At 41.3% G+C, this 18,918-nt stretch overlaps 2 protein-coding genes across 2 annotated transcripts; one reads left to right on the top strand and one right to left on the bottom strand.

The window, feature by feature from the left end:
• Window positions 1-3,883: 3,883 nt before the first annotated feature.
• zic6 (zic family member 6) lies at window positions 3,884-8,526 on the bottom strand. The gene is made up of 2 exons (XM_012861821.3): window positions 7,046-8,526; window positions 3,884-5,242 (listed from the first exon to the last, which is right to left on the bottom strand). The coding sequence occupies exons 1-2, from the start codon at window positions 8,004-8,006 to the stop codon at window positions 4,617-4,619; spliced, it is 1,587 nt and encodes a 528-aa protein (XP_012717275.1). The 5' UTR covers window positions 8,007-8,526; the 3' UTR covers window positions 3,884-4,616.
• Window positions 8,527-15,252: 6,726 nt separating this feature from the next.
• On the top strand, window positions 15,253-18,326 carry zic3 (zic family member 3 heterotaxy 1 (odd-paired homolog, Drosophila)). The gene is made up of 3 exons (XM_012861822.3): window positions 15,253-16,540; window positions 17,260-17,423; window positions 17,833-18,326. The coding sequence occupies exons 1-3, from the start codon at window positions 15,550-15,552 to the stop codon at window positions 18,013-18,015; spliced, it is 1,338 nt and encodes a 445-aa protein (XP_012717276.1). The 5' UTR covers window positions 15,253-15,549; the 3' UTR covers window positions 18,016-18,326.
• The last annotated feature ends 592 nt before the right edge of the window (window positions 18,327-18,918 follow it).

Here is an 18,918-nt window from a genome sequence, read left to right as displayed (position 1 = left end):
CCAAAACTTTGTGTGAATGTGAGCTTTGTTCTGATCAGACATACTTTGGATCATAATTCCAAAAGGGCACAAGACAAGACTGAGCATCACGAAAAAAACATTAAACCCGTGGTGAAACACGGTGGTGGCAACATCATTTTCTGTTGTTACTTTTCTTTATGTGGCCCTGAGGTTGATATTTTTGTAGTTTTCTGTCTGGTGGGGATGAAATTGTGAGCATTTTCTAATATTATCCTTTTTGGGTTTTTTTGCCCAAACTCTTCATCTGTCTGGTATAATATGGAGATCAGAATCACACTAAGTGTACATATGAATCTAAATCAACAAGATAATTACTTAACCAGAAAGGGAAAAAAGTAATGAATGACCAAAAAGATACCGAACCTTATAGACAATCTGTCACCTGAAGAGGGTTGTGGACAAGTATTTTCCTGAAAGATTTGAAGAACTTGGGCAAGGGAGAGGACAAATATTAGTTAAGATGTGTTTTACTGACAGACTCCTACCAGCAATTTCTTTCAGGAGTGTTATATATTATATTTCTTAATATAAAAGGGGGAAAAAAAAGGTTTTAAAAATTATTCATCATAGATTTGGGATTTTCACAGGGGTGTGAAAACTTTTTAGATCCATTTTATACAAGTCAACCTGCATTCATGTGAGGGCCAGAATCTTGAACAGCATATCAACAGTACTTTCTATGGAGTCACACTGGCAGAGATTAGAGGGCCATCATGAAGGAGCCACAGAGGGTGAAGATCGCCAGGAGCTGCAGGGATAAAGGTTGATGAGAAGAAAGAATAAGAGAATCTGGTAAAAAAAAGAAAAAGAAGAAGAAAAAAAAGAGGAGGAGGGTGAGGGGGTATTGATAAAAAGAAAGCAAGTAGGGAAGCAAAAGCACCTCTGACTCGACCTGAGGAGGTTCAGGAAAAAGCCAGGGATCCAATTAAAATCCTCCTTGGTCAGTGCGTGCCGGTGCTGACACAGCCGTTTCAGCCACTGCCAGCTGCCTGACCGCCACTGGAAAGGTATGGCAGCTGCACAGTGTAAATTACGCAAGATGTCATTTTTGGTTATGATGATGCATAAAAGCGAAAGACCTGGTGTGACAAAGCAGCCCACCTCCTGGTACACAGCTGGGTTCCTCATCATGTTGAGCCCGAAAGCAACGCAAGGGGGGGTGTTACCCTGTCACAATTCAGTGAATGCCAAAGTGGAAAAAAAAAAAAAAAAAAAAAGATTTATTTATATCAACCTGATGTATACCCCATCCAAAATGGCGCCTGTGCTTGTTGCTAGGCAGAGCACAAAAATAAAGATGGCGGCGGGCAAGTGGCAAACTGGGGAGTGCGGGGTCTAATCAGTGGTGATTACTGGGGGGGGAGGGGGGGGGGGGGGTGTGGTGGGGTTCGGTGTTTATGGAATATTACCACAGCTTGGTCTGAGTTTACAGCGCTGCACTTAAGTACTGTGGTAGACATTTACGGCTGGCGTTGCGGCTTCGCATCACCGCATCGCACTGGAACAAAAATGGCCTCACGTTTGACTTGAAATGTTTCTGTGCACACTTGGATTATTTGTAGAAAGGCATAAGGGCACAGCAAACTAGCCTAAAATATATTCACATCTCTTGAAAAGTCTTAACGCCACAGCAACACCTGAAGCACCTGATGCAAGCCCTCGTCGAGGTTGCGTTCCTTAGAAAGTTACTTCATAAATTCTAGTAATTTGTCCATTAAAGCATTTTGATCAAAGCTGTCAAAGTTCAGCCCATTTTGCTTAAAGACAGAAAGACGTCTCTATCTAAATATTTCAAACCAAGCACTTGAGATGATCTCATAAGACATATAAAATCTTAAGCTACATTAATATTCATGTTTTATTGCATTTAGTAGCTCTCATGTAGCAATGGCAAGTCACTACTAATTAGGAAAAGCGAAATAAAGCAGCTCAAACTGCTTGGTGTCATACTGAAAATCAGACGCATTGACAAGATGTGGATGGCGCCGACCAAACACTCCTGCTGGAAAGTTAAAAATAAAACTTAAATGCAGTAAAATTGCAAAATGCACATTCAAATATATCTGAATCTCCCTAAAGATGGATCCTCGTGGGTAACATACACAGAACACAGAATGCATAAACAAGCGAATCACAGATTGCATTCGCAGATATTTGCAGATATAGTTAACATTCTTTCTTTCAGATTTTCACTAAGACATGGAACAACTGAGACCCTCCAGTGTTTCCCTTTTTCCTCAATCTTCATGGTGCTGAGATGGTTCATAGTTTTCTTCGGATGCTTGTGCTATGACCTTGAAATAGTATCCAGAATAGCATCCCCAGAGGGTCAAAATGCAGCCTTACACCAATAAGTGCACTCTTTTCATGATTATCCAAATATCTAATGAAATATCTAATGAAAGTTGTGATGATCAGACGTACTTTGATGTTAGTTAGCTGTAAGATCAATGAGACCATCATGTCCCGCAAATAAGATTTTCCAAGAAATGACTCAACATGACCCGATTTTCTCTACACGTGTGAAATAAACTTGTGTACCACTGAAAATATGAGCAACATGCATAAAAACACTGGTCAGAAAATAAATTTGAAAGATTGTTTTGTTTTTCTTTATTCATCATTATTAAGACTCATACTGTACTTGTATCTGGTCTCTGAGTTGTCAGCTGCTCTCCTTTTTTTGACATCTTTAGACAAAGATATATTTTATAACACATGGAGTGTAAACTGGGAACAATAACTCGCTACAGATAAGTTCCTCCTTTGCACCAAGACCAGACTGCAAAAGCGAACTCAAAGTCTGCAGACAACAAAGACAGGCGTCAAGAAGAGAGATCTGTTTGGCTCATTCCTGCGAAATAATGAGCTGCTTGTTGACATTTGCATTCCAGAATGTACAAAAACTAAGAAAACGTGAACAAATGTGTCAGCGAAACTGTACTGGAGGCAAACATTTTACCATTAGCAGAAAGTAAATCTAAAAAAGTAAAACCAACATCTTTGTTTGAAAGTTTTTTTTTTTTTTTAAAGACTTTCCCAACATGAATTATATTTGCCTTCAATGAATGTTGAGATGGGTTGAAAAATCTGAAAGTGTAACATTAAATACAGCAGTTTTGATTGATGACAACATTGAAGCACGCTTTTGTGTGGACGCTTTCATTGTACATTATGATCTAATTTCACATATTAATGCTAAATTCAATTCATTTCAGTTCAGTTTATTAATATAGCACCAATTCACAACAAATCTAATCTCTGGGCACCCAAACATAGCAATCAGGTCCAATTCAGACCCAATGGAATAGATACACACAATTATATATATATATATATATATATATATATATATATATATATATATATATATATATATATATATATATATATATATATATATATATGAACATATATATGTATATATGTATATGTATATATATATATATATATATATGTATATATGAACATATATATATATATATATATATATATGTATATATGAACATATATATATATATATATATATATATATATATATATATATATATATATATATATATATATGAACATATATATATATATATATATATATATGCATGAAATTTTTAGGACAATTGTCAATTGTTATGACACTTGACTTGGACAATAAAAATAAAAAAATTTTTAGTTGAATTTACCTTTTCATGGATTTCAAAGCAATGATTTTGTCATTGGTGAACATTAATCGATGAGGGTATATAACACATATCTGATCAAAGAGAATATAGACACTTTTATAAAATATAAGGATACATAATTAATTATACAGTATGCTTATGTACAGCAGGAATGTATTCTAATTAAACTTTTTTTGTTGTTGTTTTTTTTTTTTTTTTTTACCATTAACACAAACACTGTGGTTTTACTCACTTTGCACGGAAATGCGAAATAAACACATATTATAAAGCACCAATGTTTTATGAGAAAAAGGAGCAAAAATGTTGAACTTAATCAAGGGTAAGGAAAAGGAAAAAATAATGAGCCTGCCGGTATATTAATTAAAGTCAAATCATGCTGCAGGCCCACCAAGCAGGCTTGTTAGATCTCAAAATTTAACCCAAGTAAAGATCACCCAGATAATGATTCATCCTGCGATATACATAAAGTCATGAATAATATTTCTATTAATCTTGACATACATTAAACCTAGTTTACATTCAACAAAGACCCCTACTGTGAGGGCTACATTCAGATTTATTTTTTTAACTTTCCTGTTAGATTTTAGGTTCAGAATGCTCACTGCGCCGATAATTATATCCATAAAAATGTTGCATTAAAAGCGATACGTTTCTTTTCATTTATCTGACTGACCGTCAGTTTTGGAAAGTTATGCAACACGTATTCGCTCACGAAGCCTGCTAGGTAGATGACGCCGATCGAGGGGCAACAAGGAAAACAGAAGTTTGCCACATTTCGCGATGCAGAATCCAAAAGGACTTTTCAGAAACTATTTCATACAGCATTCACAGACGTACACAGAGTAAAAGAGACACAGCTGTTAGGTTTTTAGGCTACAACATGAAAACAAAGGCCCACAGTTTGTGCTCGGGCCCTCAGAGGGAGGGGATGTTGTTGCACTGCTTTGGTGGGAAGGAGTCCACGCCACTGTGGCATGTGTACCATCCGTTCACGATGCTCTTCTGAAAGGGGGACGCTGAGGAGAAAGTCCGCGGGGTCTGGGCAAACGCGTGACCAGTCTGGCCGCAGGGGTACTGGGAAGATTGAGACCTGTAGCTGCCCCTCTGCAGCAACAAAGGGTCCAAGAGGGGCTGCGACCTGTGCGCCGAGTAGTCCAAGCTGCTGTCAAACGCGTGATGGAAGCGCGACCTCGGGGTCGACTCGTCCCGGCTCTCAGGGGACAGGTGGACATCCTGAGTGGAGGTGGGGGCGTGAGGGGGGCTGATCTGGCCCACGTCCGACGCTCGGGCCGGCCTGCCCTCCGCAGCATGCCCCTCGTCACTGGGACGTGCGTCGCCGCCTTTGGCCACGTCCTCCTTGGTGCAGTGGAGCTTCATGTGCTTCCGCAGAGAGCTCGGGTGGGTGTAGCACTTGTCACAGCCCCTGACCTTGCACATGTAGGGTTTATCACTGGAGTGGACGTGGGAGTGCTTCTTTCTGTCACTGCTGTTCGCAAATCTCCGGTTGCAGCCCTCAAACTCGCATTTAAACGGCTTTTCACCTAAACGTGCAGAGAGAGACACGAGCACGAGTTATGAAAGTGCTTACAGGCCTGAACATGAAACCATGACCATGCAATTTAAGCCACATTTGCAATCCTCCAGCAATTTCCATAGCTATATATATATATATATAGCTATATGTATATATATATATATACACATACATATATGTATATATGTGGTGTATTACACATTTATTAAAGTCACACACTTTAAGTGCATCTCCTTATAGTTTGCTTTTTTTGCACCTCATATTGCAACTTTTGAGACATTTTGACCTCATCCCCATTTCTGTTTAAACGTGTTAATCCACTTCAGTTTACTATACAACAGCTTCATGGCAATATAACAGTTGTACGTGTCTGTAAGGCACTGGGTTGTTGAATTGGACTGTGCTGTATTACAAGTGCAATCAAATTGGACTAACTATAGCTGAATCCAAATATGTGTATGATCGATGATATGAATGTCCGTTCATAATGGGGCATGAATTGGCCCTTGTTGTCTCGTGGAGTTTCTTCAGATGACATCTGTTGTAAACTGCCGCCATAAAACTGAAATGACTGAATTGGTTTGGTGTGTTTTATGGTACATTTTGTTATTACATAAAAGCCTGATTAATATGCACACTGTACGCATGTGCAGTTGTGTGATAGCTTAACCAGTGTCACAGGGGGCTCTGTTGTGTCTCTTTCTTCTGCTGCTTTTATTAATAAAACAATACACAGCAGAAATAATAGACGGTGCCCAAGGAATATGTTTTCAGTCCAGTTTTTTTTTTTTTTTTTTTTAGAAAGCAACTCACTTTATTTATATAATTCTATTTTAAATGCCTTTATTTCACTATAATTAGGGTTATAGACGTGTGTGTGTGAGTGTGTGTGTGTGTGTGTGGGAGGGGGTGGGAGAATAAAATATGACTGCATGCTCATTTATTTTACGTTTGGGTGTTTGCTCATAAAAAATACTAGATTGTGAAGTTTAAAAAAAAACATTTCACGGTTTCTGGTAACATATAAAATGCCCTTTAAAGAAAACGTAAAAAAAATAAAAAATTAAAAAAAGGTAACAGGATATATATATTTTTTAAATGTAACACGTTCTTTATAACCCTTTCCTCAACTTTGGTTTATTATTTCCCACTACATCATGGCTGCATCTCGGTGCGCTGTGCTCTGTGAACACAGGAAGATAAATCCCTGGGAGGCAGAGGCCGCGTAACGGCTACGTCACAGCTCTCCGGTGTCCCGGCATTTATTTAATAATTTCTCTGAATGAAGTGAGGGAGGCACCCAACGCGCCAGGCATGCTGCCTGCACTCGTTTGCAGCTGTCTTACTACTTCTCATCTGTGGCTCCTGCGTGGGGACTACACGTGTTATTGTTGTTGTTGTTTTTTTTATTATTATTAATATTATTTCTTTTTTCTTTTTTCTCCTGCAGACACTCGCGTAAAAATTAGACATGGACAGCGAGGGGGGAAAAAAACACGCACAGAAAAGTATGAGAGAATTAATAGCAAAATAAGCATGGCCTAAATGATGCAACATAACTAATAATAATAATAATAATAATAATAATAATAATAATAATAATAATAATAATAGCAAGAAAAATAGCAATAATAATAATAGTACAGTGATTACAGTAAAACACCTAAAAGTTTAACATTTATTATTAATTAATTACAAACGAAATAATAAACATTATTATTATTATTATGATTATGATTATTATTATTATTATTATTATTATTATTATTATTATTATTATTATTATTATTATTATTATTATTTTACTGACCTGTGTGAGTCCTCTTATGGATCTTTAGATTCTCTGATCTGGCAAAAACTTTCTCACAGCCGTGAAATGGACAGGGAAAGGGCTTCTCCCCAGTGTGGACCCTGACGTGGTTCACCAGCTTGTATTTTGCTTTGAAAGGCTTCCTGTCCCTCGCACAGTTCTCCCAGTGACAAATGTATTCGGCGTGCTCGGGTCCTCCGACGTGCTCCACTGTCACATGGGTGACAAGTTCATACATGGTCCCGAAGGCTCTGGAGCAGGGCAGCTTCCCCGTCCCTGCGTCTTTGCCGTCACTCCACTTGCACACCAGCTCGTGCTTGATCGCCTGCTTGGAGCACCTGAGGAAGGCGTCGGCTCCCCCACGCTGGATCGCCATGTTCAGAGGCTTGTAGAGACCCAGGAACTGGGTGACGATCTGCTGTCCGTTTCCCTTGGGGCTGATGGTCTGGCCGTAGGAGTGACTCCGGGTTAGGAGGTCGCCAGGTAGACCCAGCATCATCTGGCCGCCGAAGTCGCGGGGCGCGTCCGTGGAGGCGTGGGCCTGCTCCTGGTAGCTGGCGAAAAACGCGTGGCTCCTGTTGTCCCTGCAGCCAGCAAAGTCCCGGTACCTCCCCATCCCGCCATGTTGGTTAGGTCTTGGTGCCAGTTGATCAGTGACAGGTGGCATGCCGGCTCCAGAGAGATTGGCTCCAATGATAATGCCCCTAGGGCTGTGCTCTAACCGGTGACTGGGATATCCAGAGTCTGAAAAACTGGGAACCGAGTGGTCAACATATGCACTGGACCTCGTCTCGGGGTAGTCTCGCAAATTGTGCGAGGGGCAGAGTTTTAAGGAACTGCCAGTGGGGTGTCCCATGTGCTCCCCTGCCAAAGGTGGCAGCACCACGCTGGGTTCAGTATTGCTCTCCCCGGGGTTGACGCAAGAGAGAGGGCAGCCACTAAACCTCGAAAGGCTTGTCATGTTTTGTTGTGAGTTTGCAGAAATCAACCAGTGCAAGCAGTCAGGATGCACCTAGAAATCCCGCTCCCATGTTGCTGGTTGTTTTTTTTTTTTCCTCCTCTCCCCCCTTGCTGTATATCATCTGCATGTGAAATTCTTGGCCGGGAACATCGCGGAAGCTGCAACCAGATTCAGTTTCGTTCGAGTTGGTGTGAGTCCCATGCCGGTTCACTTTGCCCTCTTGATTTGTGGCAATAACCGTGGTTGTAAAAAAAAAAAAAATACTTCGAAACAGGCCATGGTGCAATATAAAAGCACAGCAGGCAAACCTGCTTTTAAAAAGGGAGCTTTGGGATTGGTTGGAATGTGCGGTGATTGACAGGCGCTGGGTTTGTTTTAAAAGGGACACGCAGGAGTTCACCACACGACTCCGTTTTTCAAATATCGCCGAGAAAACGCTTTGAAATGTGCCGCGGTGCTACTCCCCTAATATCGCTGCCTCTTTAACTTCAGGCGCACACTCATTACAACCCTTCTCTAAAATCTGCGCATATAGCAGGAGAGACAGAGAGAGAGCGAGTAGAGGGGGGGGTGGGGGGGGGGGGATGTACAGGTTAATGTTTATTAGTAATCATCTGGTAGAAGTCAAGTGATTGGATCCAGACATGGACAAAACACAACACAATCAAAGTCTGCAAAGGCTTTTTCTTTGCCAAACCAACAACTCCGTGCCTGGCAAGAACAATGGGGTTTGGTCCCTGCGTGTCCAGGCCAATTATTCTCAAGACATGGGTTGTGAGTACAATGAAACACCTGAAAGTTACGTGAAAATGTATTTTTAATTAAGCTACTTCTATTTTTTTTTTTTTACACGAATCCGCTTCCGCAGAACTTCTAAAAAAAATATTTAGTCATTAAATGTTTAAGTCACGGTGCTTTTAAGGGAATTAAAATGTAACTTTATTGATTTATTAAAACATGCGTTTCTTTATATGCAAGTTTGCACTACTTGAAAAATAGTTAAGTGCAATGAAGCAACAAGTAGTAGAGGCAATTCTTAAGAGGATCTTTTTTTATTATTATTACAGGCTACCCTCCCTCACAGAATGTCATTTGGGAGAAAATACAGAACAGTCTATAGCATTTTATACCTTAGAGCCCAACATAAACCACCTCCTTAAATGACGCCTTTCTCATTAAGGCACGTAAATAAATTAATAATCTTCAAACGTGTGTTCTGAAGGCTGGCAGACATTTTTGTATTATTATTATTATTATTTAAGAAAGTGGTTATGTAAAATGTAAATTGTGAAACGTGACAAACTTGCATGTGGGCTTGTCTGAAAACTTTCTTATGTATACTTTGGGGTGCTGTAAGGACACGGAGCTCTGCACTGTTGCTGCTGCTCCAGTGGAGCACTTTTTTCTTTCTGTGCGTCAGCTCGCTTTTTTTTTTCTTTTTTTTTTTGACGTGGCTCAGGCTCCTCAACACCTCGGTCAGTTAAGGCACATTCTTTCATCTCTTACTTTTATTTAAATCCACGCAACGAGGCATGGGCCCCGGGCCGTAGCTTATGTAGGTTTAAAGTGAATGCCCCCCCCCCCCCTTCCTCCCTTATATTTCCAAAGACTTTTAGTGGCAGATTTTAAACAATTTCCCCCACCTAAATACAAAGAGAAATAAAATCTAAATTCTACATTGTAGTTTTTCACTTTGGTTGCTCTGCTTTCTAAAGGCAGCAATGGGGTAAAGAAAAGCCACTTGACAGTAAGTGCTGTGAAATAGTAAACAGGCCTAAAACTGGCCTAAATCCGCCCTGATTGTCATTGGCGGTCATGTTTGTCAACCTTTAACCTGATGCATTTCTGAAAATAATTGAGATCAGAAGGTCAACAAACTGTAGGTTTCCACTCAGTCTGCACAAAGGTCTGGCAAACCTGATGATTTGTGGTCCTTTTTTTTTTTTTTTTTGCAGGAAAAGAAAAGAAAAGGTGGGATGTGCAAAGAGATGTTATGATTCTATGAGGCTGTTTGGCTTCACTTTTGCAGTAACAGAATCACAGCAGCTGAGGTGTGTCACTGGGCCTGTTTGATAACTGCCATTTATTTTTTTAAAGAAAGGGGGGGTGTTAGAGGGCTAAAATTATACATATCTAGTTTGAAATCTATTGTCTAAAACGGTTAAAAGGACTTATTGTGTGTATCTAATATGTAAAATAAGCCAAATAAAGGACAATAAATCAAGAACTAAATGTATGTTAAAAATTTAACCCAAAAAATCAAAGGATTCTTTCTGGTTTATAAGCCAGGTTAAGGTTAACTTCCAATGACGAACCATTACATAAACAAAACTATCTTTTAAAAAAACATATTGATAGGTTATTACTAAGGAATTGTTTGTGTTACAGCTTTGCATTCTTATTTCATAAAATATGGAAAATACATTTTAAATAAATAAGGAAATTAGATTTAGTAAAATTTAAGTTGCAATTTCTTAAGTTTTATGAAAAGTATTTTGACACATCTCCGCAACAAAAACATATATATTTTTTCTCTTATTTTGAAAATAAATTTCTTATTGTTAATATAATTTTCTTTGAGTTTGTTGATCTATTTTCCTTTAAATCGCTTTGAGTTAGATTGTGTATGGTGATTTACTAAATTGGCTTGCAAATGACTCCGACATTCGGTTTGCTAACAAGACAAATGGCATATTACAGACCACTAGACACAAAATGTTATTTCAATTTTTGTGGGTAAATAAATCCACACATTTGTAATGTCCTCGTCCCACCTGGGTCTGTTACTGTGCCTCAAACTGAGCACAAAGTAGGAGAAAAAACAGGACATGGTCCTAATTACGAGGTACAAAATCCAAACGTAGAAAATGAAAGCACGTTCAAAAGTGCATTGACAATTCATTAGGTTCAATATCCTTAAACTTAGTGGGCGATAAATTTCTTTTAGACATTATAAAGCTGTTTACGAAGCGTAAAACAGGCAAACATACGGATGCCATGCAGGTTAGTATGAAATAGACTCAAAGAGATTCTGTGTTTTAGGATTAATATCAATCGCTCCGACAAAAGTCAAATAAAAAACGATTATTGGTAATATTGCAAAATGTATTCTTGCAATATTTTCAGAAACTGATTCCTGTGTCTGTTAATGTTTTGCAGGAGGAAATGTGTGTATGTACCAGTGCAAGCCCTAGTGTGGAGCTGAGATATTGTAATTGATGTGGGGATGGCAGTGCACCTTGTTGCCATCACATTATGAAATTTAGATGAATTAACAGGTTTGGGATGAGTCCATTTGGGGGACAGCTGCTCCAGTAAATCACAGCAAGAAGTCAATTAGCTCTCCCCATCAGCCATATGAAGGCGAATTCCAAGTGCAGTCGCTGAGAGCCCAACTGACCGCCTAATCTGACAATATATAGAAAATATGTTTTTGTTTTTACTTTACTGTTCACATTATTTTAAAAGGGCTATTTTAGATTACGCAAATACAGAAAAATTAAAACTATTCGCCTGCGAAAAACGAAAAACACAGATCCGAAACGTGTTTGACGGAGATGGGATAACGTTAAACATTATATTGCAAAAACTAAAATTGTTATAGGTAGATGCTAAAATAGAAAAATCTTCCCTGACAGATTTTATGCTACTTTCTCCTGCTGTATCTGACTTAGAAAATGAATACCAGAAGCCTACGCGTATGTGTTTAAATATATGTTCCGTAAAGTAATGTTATAAACATTTCGAAAAAAAATTATTGATCCATGCATGAAGATACATAAACAAAATCATTCAAAAGTTTAAAGCAAAAACACCAAATAATTTTTTTTGTAAACGAAACCGAACGAAAGAGCAAAACCTGAGACTTCAAGCTTTCGTCTGTGGTATGGGGAGCTTTCTGCAAAATGAGCATCGCACACAATTTTTCATGTTAACATTGATCATGTTATGATCATGTTAAACAACAGCGAATCCATCTGCAGCATTTATCCCATTGACCACAGAAAGCAAAGCAGTGAATCAGACTACTGTTTCTTTCACTGCACCTTTAAGACTCTGGCGTTCCCTCTCCAGTCTTTAAAAACCCAAGAGCACAACCTCGATCTACAGTAAAAACACAAAGACAAGTAACGCTAAGCTCTGATTTAGCTTCTCCGAAAAGGGACATTCAGGCTACATTGCACGTTGGTTCAGTCGTTATTGAGTTAACTTCAAGTCCACAAACTTGTCTACTGCACAAGTGGCCTGAGCCAGCATAGTGTGGGCTACAGGCCAGACAACATGGAACAAAAAAAAAAGAAAGAAAAATTACTCAGCTTTGCTGCAAGAAGAAAAAGGCTGCTAGAGGCCACTTTATTTTATGGGGAAAATAAGATGCATGCATCCAGCTTTTTAAATAAAAAATAACGTTTTATGTTGCAGCCTATATTGCATCTAGTTACAAAAAGCATATAAATGGGAGCTGTTTACCATATAGGGTGATGGCTATGTTCTCTTTTCCAACAGCATGGGCCTACAGTCAGGGAGGGCATGCACACCATAAAATATTCTCATATTTTAAGGTAGCGCGCATGCTCTGTCGAGGGAAGATTATGTTATAACCAATGAGCTTTCCAAACGCCCAGTGAGGTAATCCCAGCAGAGATGACTAAATAAAACAAAATTATACATACCGCAGTCCTGCAGAATAATCCTGCTGAATGCATCACGTTGCATCACGCCTGCATGTGCTAAATTTATTCATTCATGATTTTTTTCTTTTTTTTTTTTTTACGCGGGTGTCGTTTGCATGCAAATTGAGTGATTTTTCTGTAATTAAATTGAATGCAAGCAAACCATTGAATTAGGAATTTTGAAATTGCATTTATTTATCAGATTTACTCGCGCTGTGATTGAACAGATGCGTTTATAAACGCTGTCAGGGAGAGGACGTTTTGATTGAGAAGGCTGTGGGCTTTTGCTGGGGTTTTTTTGCGCCTTTTTTTCTGAAGTAGCGTTTTATTATCCAGTTGGGAGACAAAAAAGCGTAAAGTATCTGAGCTCCTCTCGGGTGAAATTGAAAACACGCGGTGGAGGAACAAGACAAATAAAAATAACCCCTCTACTTGTGCCGTTTGTTTTCACTATAATATAGACGACGTGTGTTTGAAGCCCGTTGCCACTTCTCAAGAGTTCAGTAATTAATAAATTAAAGTCAGAACTTTAACACTAAAGCAACAGTTGCTTTATATGTGGCCTTGTTGGTGGCAGCTTCCCCCCCCCCTCTCTCTTTTTTTTTTTCCACAGCAAGAGCTCAGAAAAAAAAGGCAACATTTGTGACTCATCTTAACCCGTGTCACTTAATCAGTCCATAGCGGTATAATATGGCTGTAAACACACGGCGCGTTTATTTAAAAGCGGCGTGTGGAGCCTTCACGTTTCAACAAGCCAGTAAAATACGGAGGGAATACAGGAAAACTTAACAGGCTGCTTGTCACTTCCCAAAGTTCAGCGAAGGTCGCAATAAATCTGCGTGTGTGCAGATGTGAATGTGTGCATATGCTGGGCTGTGTTTTTTTCTCTCTCTCTCTCTTTTTTTTTTTTTACTCTGCGTGCATAAGTGTGCGCGTGCGTGTGCGTGAACGCGCAAAGCGTGTGCTCTGTGTGTGTGTGTGTGTGTGTGTGTGTGTGTGTGTGTGTGTGTGTGTGTGTGTGTGTGAGAGAGAGAGAGAGAGAGAGAGAGAGAGAGAGAGAGAGAGAGAGAAAGAGAGAGAGAGAAAGAGAGAGAGAGAGAGAGAGGGTGAAGGGAGGGAGAAAACTGTGAGACGGAGCGAGGAGGGAGACGCACGCATATAAGCGCGCACACACACACACACACACACGGAGGAAAAACGATGAAGTGAATCTCATTCGTGGATTTGCTTCATGAGAAGTTGTTGAGTTTCTGTTAAAAAGGCGCAAGTGTTGAACTGATATGCAAGATGGCAAATAAGAAGGGAGGGGGGGGGGGGGGGGAGAGACAAGGAGGTGCGCGGCTCTTTGCAACAACTGAATTAACATATGAGTAACGGGCCTAAACATAGAGCAGCTTTGGTTCGCACTAAATCCCTTTGCAACTGTAGATTTACAAACTTCTCTAGCATGCATCACACAGGCCCCTTGTAAAGCAGAGATAAGCATGAAGCAAACTCACCTTTTTTTCCCCCCTATCTATAACTCTTTCTCGGTGAAATGTTCTCAGAGGGAATGCGGCGGGACGAGGGCGACAGCAGAATGAAGAACTGACTTGATTTTTTTTTTTCTTCTTTTTTCTTTTTTTTTGGGGGGGGGGTGTCCAGATCCCTGTAAAATAAAGAATGTGAGGGCTCCTTCCTGGGACAGATTGAGGAGGAGAGATGGAGGGTGGGGGGCGGTTAGAGAGAAAAGGATGTGAAAAGGCTCGGAGTTTTAAAAAGCGCCGCTTGAAACTCACTCAGCGCGTCTCTGAACTTGATCAGATTGTATGTGTCCTGCAGCGAGTCAGTCAGCGGCAACCCTGTGAAACTTGCTCAGTGGCACGACAGCTTTTTTTTTTCCTTCTGTTTTTTTTTTTTTTTTTTTTTTTTTTTTTTTGGCCAAGACAGAAAAACTTAATTAATGAAATTAAAATAATGAATAAAATAATCTACATTGCAATCACTGCCATCTTTGATCGAGTTTTTTATCCATTTGCGTATTCTTCATTATCTGTATTGTACCAAGCAGTTTTTACCAAACAGAATATACTTAAAACTAGATAGATAGATAGATAGATAGATAGATAGATAGATAGATAGATAGATAGATAGATAGATAGATAGATAGATAGATAGATAGATAGATAGATAGATAGATAGATAGATAGATAGATAGATAGATAGATAGAAAGAAAATGCTCTTGTTTAGTGACTAAAAGTTAGGAAAAGTTCCGTAATTATATTTTTCTTTAATTCTGAGGTGCTTTATGACCGTGCATCGCCTACCTCCTTCTATGTGAAGGCATTACATTGAGGCGCTTCACGTTAACACATGTGGCATCGCCGGAGTGTTCCGTTATACCTGCAAAAATAATGCCCGAAAGAGCCAATCACAAGCAACCGGTGAGACGACCTGCCACCCTCAATCCCAAACACTGCCAATCACCTAAAATCCAGCCAATTAACGCCGCTCTGGGCGATCACGTGTCTGAGGGGTAGCTGAGCGCCGATTGGCCGCCGTAGCTCTGCCTCCTGAGTTCATTTATGTTCTGGGAGTGAGTGATTGACTTTATCAGTCCAAGGACATCATCAGCCTGGTAAGGGGGGGAAGTTTGATCCTCTTTCTCACGGATCGCAGTCAACGGGAGTTTTTTTTTCCCTCCCAACTCTTTCACATAGGATTTTTCCCTCATTTTCCGGCTTTTTTATTTTTTTTATTTCTAGGATCTTCTTTCCTCAACGTGGGTAAATCACAGCGCAGTGGTCTGCAGCCCACCGCGCCCCGCTCAAACTGGATTTTAATTTGATTTTCTGTTTCCCACCCGACTCCTGAGTTTGCTTCGAGCTTCATGACTATGCTTCTAGATAGCGGTCCGCAGTTCGCATCGTTAGGAGTGGGGGGCTTCGGGACGCCGCGGCACCACGACATCGGGAACAGGGACCCGGGTCTGGGACTGAATCCCTTCTCTGATTCCTCCCACTCAGCCGCGTTCAAAATAAGCCCCGTGGCGCACGACATCGCTTCCAGCCAGACCTCAGCTTTCACCCCGCAGGCGACTGGATACGCGGCCGCTTTGGGACACTCGCACGGGGGGCAGGTGGGCTCGTACGGCGGCGGAGCGTTCAACTCGACGCGGGACTTTCTCTTTCGGAACCGGGGCGTCGGGGAGTCCCCGGCGCCGAGCGCCCAGCATGGGATCTTTGCAGCCTCGACGGGGAGCCTGCACGGGCCGCCCGGGATCCCCGACAACCCCGGACATTTGTTGTTCCCCGGACTCCACGACCAGGGAGTGAGCCACACTTCGCCGAGTGGACACGTCGTGAACAGCCAGATGCACCTCGGCTTACGCGGGGACATTTTCGGAAGACCAGACCCGTACCGGCCGGTGGCGAGCCCCCGGACGGATCCGTACGGGGCTCAGCTGCACAACTACAACCACCCGATCAACATGAACATGGGCATGAACGTGCCGACGCACCACGGTCCGGGGGCCTTCTTCAGATACATGCGGCAGCCGATCAAGCAAGAGCTGTCCTGCAAATGGATAGACGAGAACCAGATGAACAGACCCAAAAAGACGTGCGACAGGACGTTCAGCACCATGCACGAGATGGTCACGCATGTGTCCATGGAGCACGTCGGGGGGCCCGAGCAGAGCAACCACGTCTGCTTCTGGGAGGACTGCCCGAGGGAGGGCAAGTCCTTTAAGGCCAAGTACAAACTCGTCAACCACATCCGCGTGCACACGGGCGAGAAGCCGTTCCCGTGCCCGTTCCCTGGATGTGGGAAAATATTCGCCCGCTCTGAAAATCTGAAGATCCACAAAAGAACGCACACAGGTATGGATCGGTGTTTGCGCGCGCGTGTAAACAGAATCACGGGGTAGCAAATGTGTGTGTTCAGCAGTTACGTAGCAGCGTGCTTTTGTTGTTCACCACAACCATCTCCAAAAACTTTTGCCCCACGCCACATGCCCTCAGCAGCTCCGATGCAATCACTGGAACGATGAATAATTAAACAAATTGATTGCAAGCTAAAAAAAAAACGACAACAACAAAAACGCATAACCAACACTTAGAAACTTTGCTGTGCTGCTAACCCTCAATGCGCATGCATGGCTTGGAGCTGGGATGTTTGGTGTGATTCATTAAGATTCTGCGCTCGCCTGTCAGACTACCGAGGCAAGCGGACAACTAATCAATTTCTAACTGTGTTTATAATTGTTGCTCAGCCTTTGCACGCTGCCCTGTTGATTCATTGTTGACTACAGTTGAGCTGAATGAAGGGGGGGGGGGGTGTTGAGCAGGCCTCCTGAATAAATAAAGCCTGACAGAGCGGTAGAGTGTAGTAGTGAAGCTCGTATCCGTGTCTAGCCGAATAAATGTAGGTTACCCTGTTATATAATAGTCTGCAGACCGTTACCGAGTCTCTTGTTTTTGTAGCAGGTGGGGCGCCCGAGTCCGGGGGTTTGGGGGGGGGGTCGTCGAGTTTTGCCTTTGTTTGTTTGTGTGCTGCATGCGTGATTCACGGTGTGCCGTGCGTTTGTGTAATCCCGCAGGTGAGAAGCCGTTTAAGTGTGAATTTGACGGCTGCGACAGACGCTTCGCCAACAGCAGCGACAGGAAAAAGCACATGCATGTGCACACGTCAGACAAGCCATACATCTGCAAAGTGTGCGACAAGTCCTACACACACCCCAGCTCTCTCAGGAAACACATGAAGGTAATTAACGTCTTCATTACTCCTTAAACACATTAACACACACATACGCACTCTATCGCTCTCTCACACACACACACACAGCACCACCACCATCGCCGTTTCCCACCCCCACTCCTCTGCTGCAGACACGACTTGAAGCCCTGCTGAAGATCTTATAGCTACAAAACAGATAGCTATGATGCCATTGAGTAAATGCTCATCACTCAGTTGTAATGCACAGAGAAAATGAGTGCGTTCACGTTGTGCAAGGAGTATTTTTGAACGTGGACCGCTGTATCGTTGGCATCCTGCATGTGAGCATTTTACGCATGTGATCCACCATTTTCTCTTCACTCACTGCTTCTGTTCTTGTATTTTCTGTTTGTTTTGGGGGTTTGTTTCTCACACACACACACCTTCCTTCTCGCAGGTACACGAGTCTCAAGGTTCGGAATCGTCCCCGGCAGCGAGCTCCGGATACGAGTCGTCCACACCGCCGGTGCTGGTCTCAGCCAGCACCGAGGACCCGACAAAAACACCGCCGTCAGCGGTGCAGAACGCGTCCGGCCACAGCGAAGGACTGCCGCCCAACTTTAACGAGTGGTACGTTTGAAGGCGAGGGGAGCTGAGTCTCTGTTTGGACCACGAGGGTGAACGAGGAGTGACTTAAAATAAAACTATTTTCTCTCACACACACACACACACACACACACACACACACACACACACACACACACACACACATTGACACACACACACGTACAAACAAATGGGACTTGAACAACAACAACACGGAGATGAGAGCAAAAGCCAGCAACCAAGCAGGCCACGTCCGTTCTCAGGATCATGGAAAAAAAATGACTTTATTCCGCAGTTTTAAAAAAAACAACAACAAATCATCCATGACTTAAAAAAAAAAACAACAAAAACTTTCTGAGTATAAATAATTTTTTTTGTTGGTTTTTGTTTTTACTTTTAACATTTTAGTTTACAGATTTCAGAAAGCTTGTTTTATTTTTTTCATTTTATGTATTTTCTCAAATTTTTATTTAAGTAAGGAAAAGAAAAAAAAGTAATGAAAAAAAAAAGAAAGATTATTTCACTCTGTTTTATATGACGGTGACGTCGCCTCCTTCGATTGATTGTTCAAACTTCAAAAACAGTCTTAAGAAATGTGCCAAAGTCTTTGTCATGAACTTGAACGCAGATTTAAAAAGAAAAAAACTGAAAATCTTAAATAAATATTATACTCGTGAATGTATTTTTTTCCTTGTTTGATGGGGTCGCATCTGTTGTCAACGTCCGTTTTCAGGTGGAGACATGTGGTATTAGGTTTACGATTGTTACCGTTGAATATAACGTTGCCTTTTGTTTATACCGTTGTAAATACATATCCATGATGCCATATTTATCGATTTGTAATTTAATTATGGGTATAAGTTCTGAAACTTAAATGATATTTATGGAAATGTTTTTTCTAACAAGAACTGTACAGTTTTTGGTCATAACCAGCTTA

Source organism: Fundulus heteroclitus, chromosome 23, assembly GCF_011125445.2.
Source record: "Fundulus heteroclitus isolate FHET01 chromosome 23, MU-UCD_Fhet_4.1, whole genome shotgun sequence".
NCBI classification, from domain to species: domain Eukaryota; kingdom Metazoa; phylum Chordata; class Actinopteri; order Cyprinodontiformes; family Fundulidae; genus Fundulus; species Fundulus heteroclitus.
This window is presented reverse-complemented; position numbering and strand designations above follow the sequence as displayed.

Excerpts from the sequence above, each read along its gene's own strand:
- zic6 (XM_012861821.3), bottom strand. The coding sequence starts at position 8,006 with ATGACAAGCCTTTCGAGGTTTAGTGGCTGCCCTCTCTCTTGCGTCAAC. Across the intron at positions 5,243-7,045 it reads CCATAAGAGGACTCACACAG|GTGAAAAGCCGTTTAAATGC; the intron begins GTCAGTAAAATA and ends CTGCACGTTTAG.
- zic3 (XM_012861822.3), top strand. The coding sequence starts at position 15,550 with ATGACTATGCTTCTAGATAGCGGTCCGCAGTTCGCATCGTTAGGAGTG. Across the intron at positions 16,541-17,259 it reads CCACAAAAGAACGCACACAG|GTGAGAAGCCGTTTAAGTGT; the intron begins GTATGGATCGGT and ends GTAATCCCGCAG. Across the intron at positions 17,424-17,832 it reads CTCTCAGGAAACACATGAAG|GTACACGAGTCTCAAGGTTC; the intron begins GTAATTAACGTC and ends TCCTTCTCGCAG.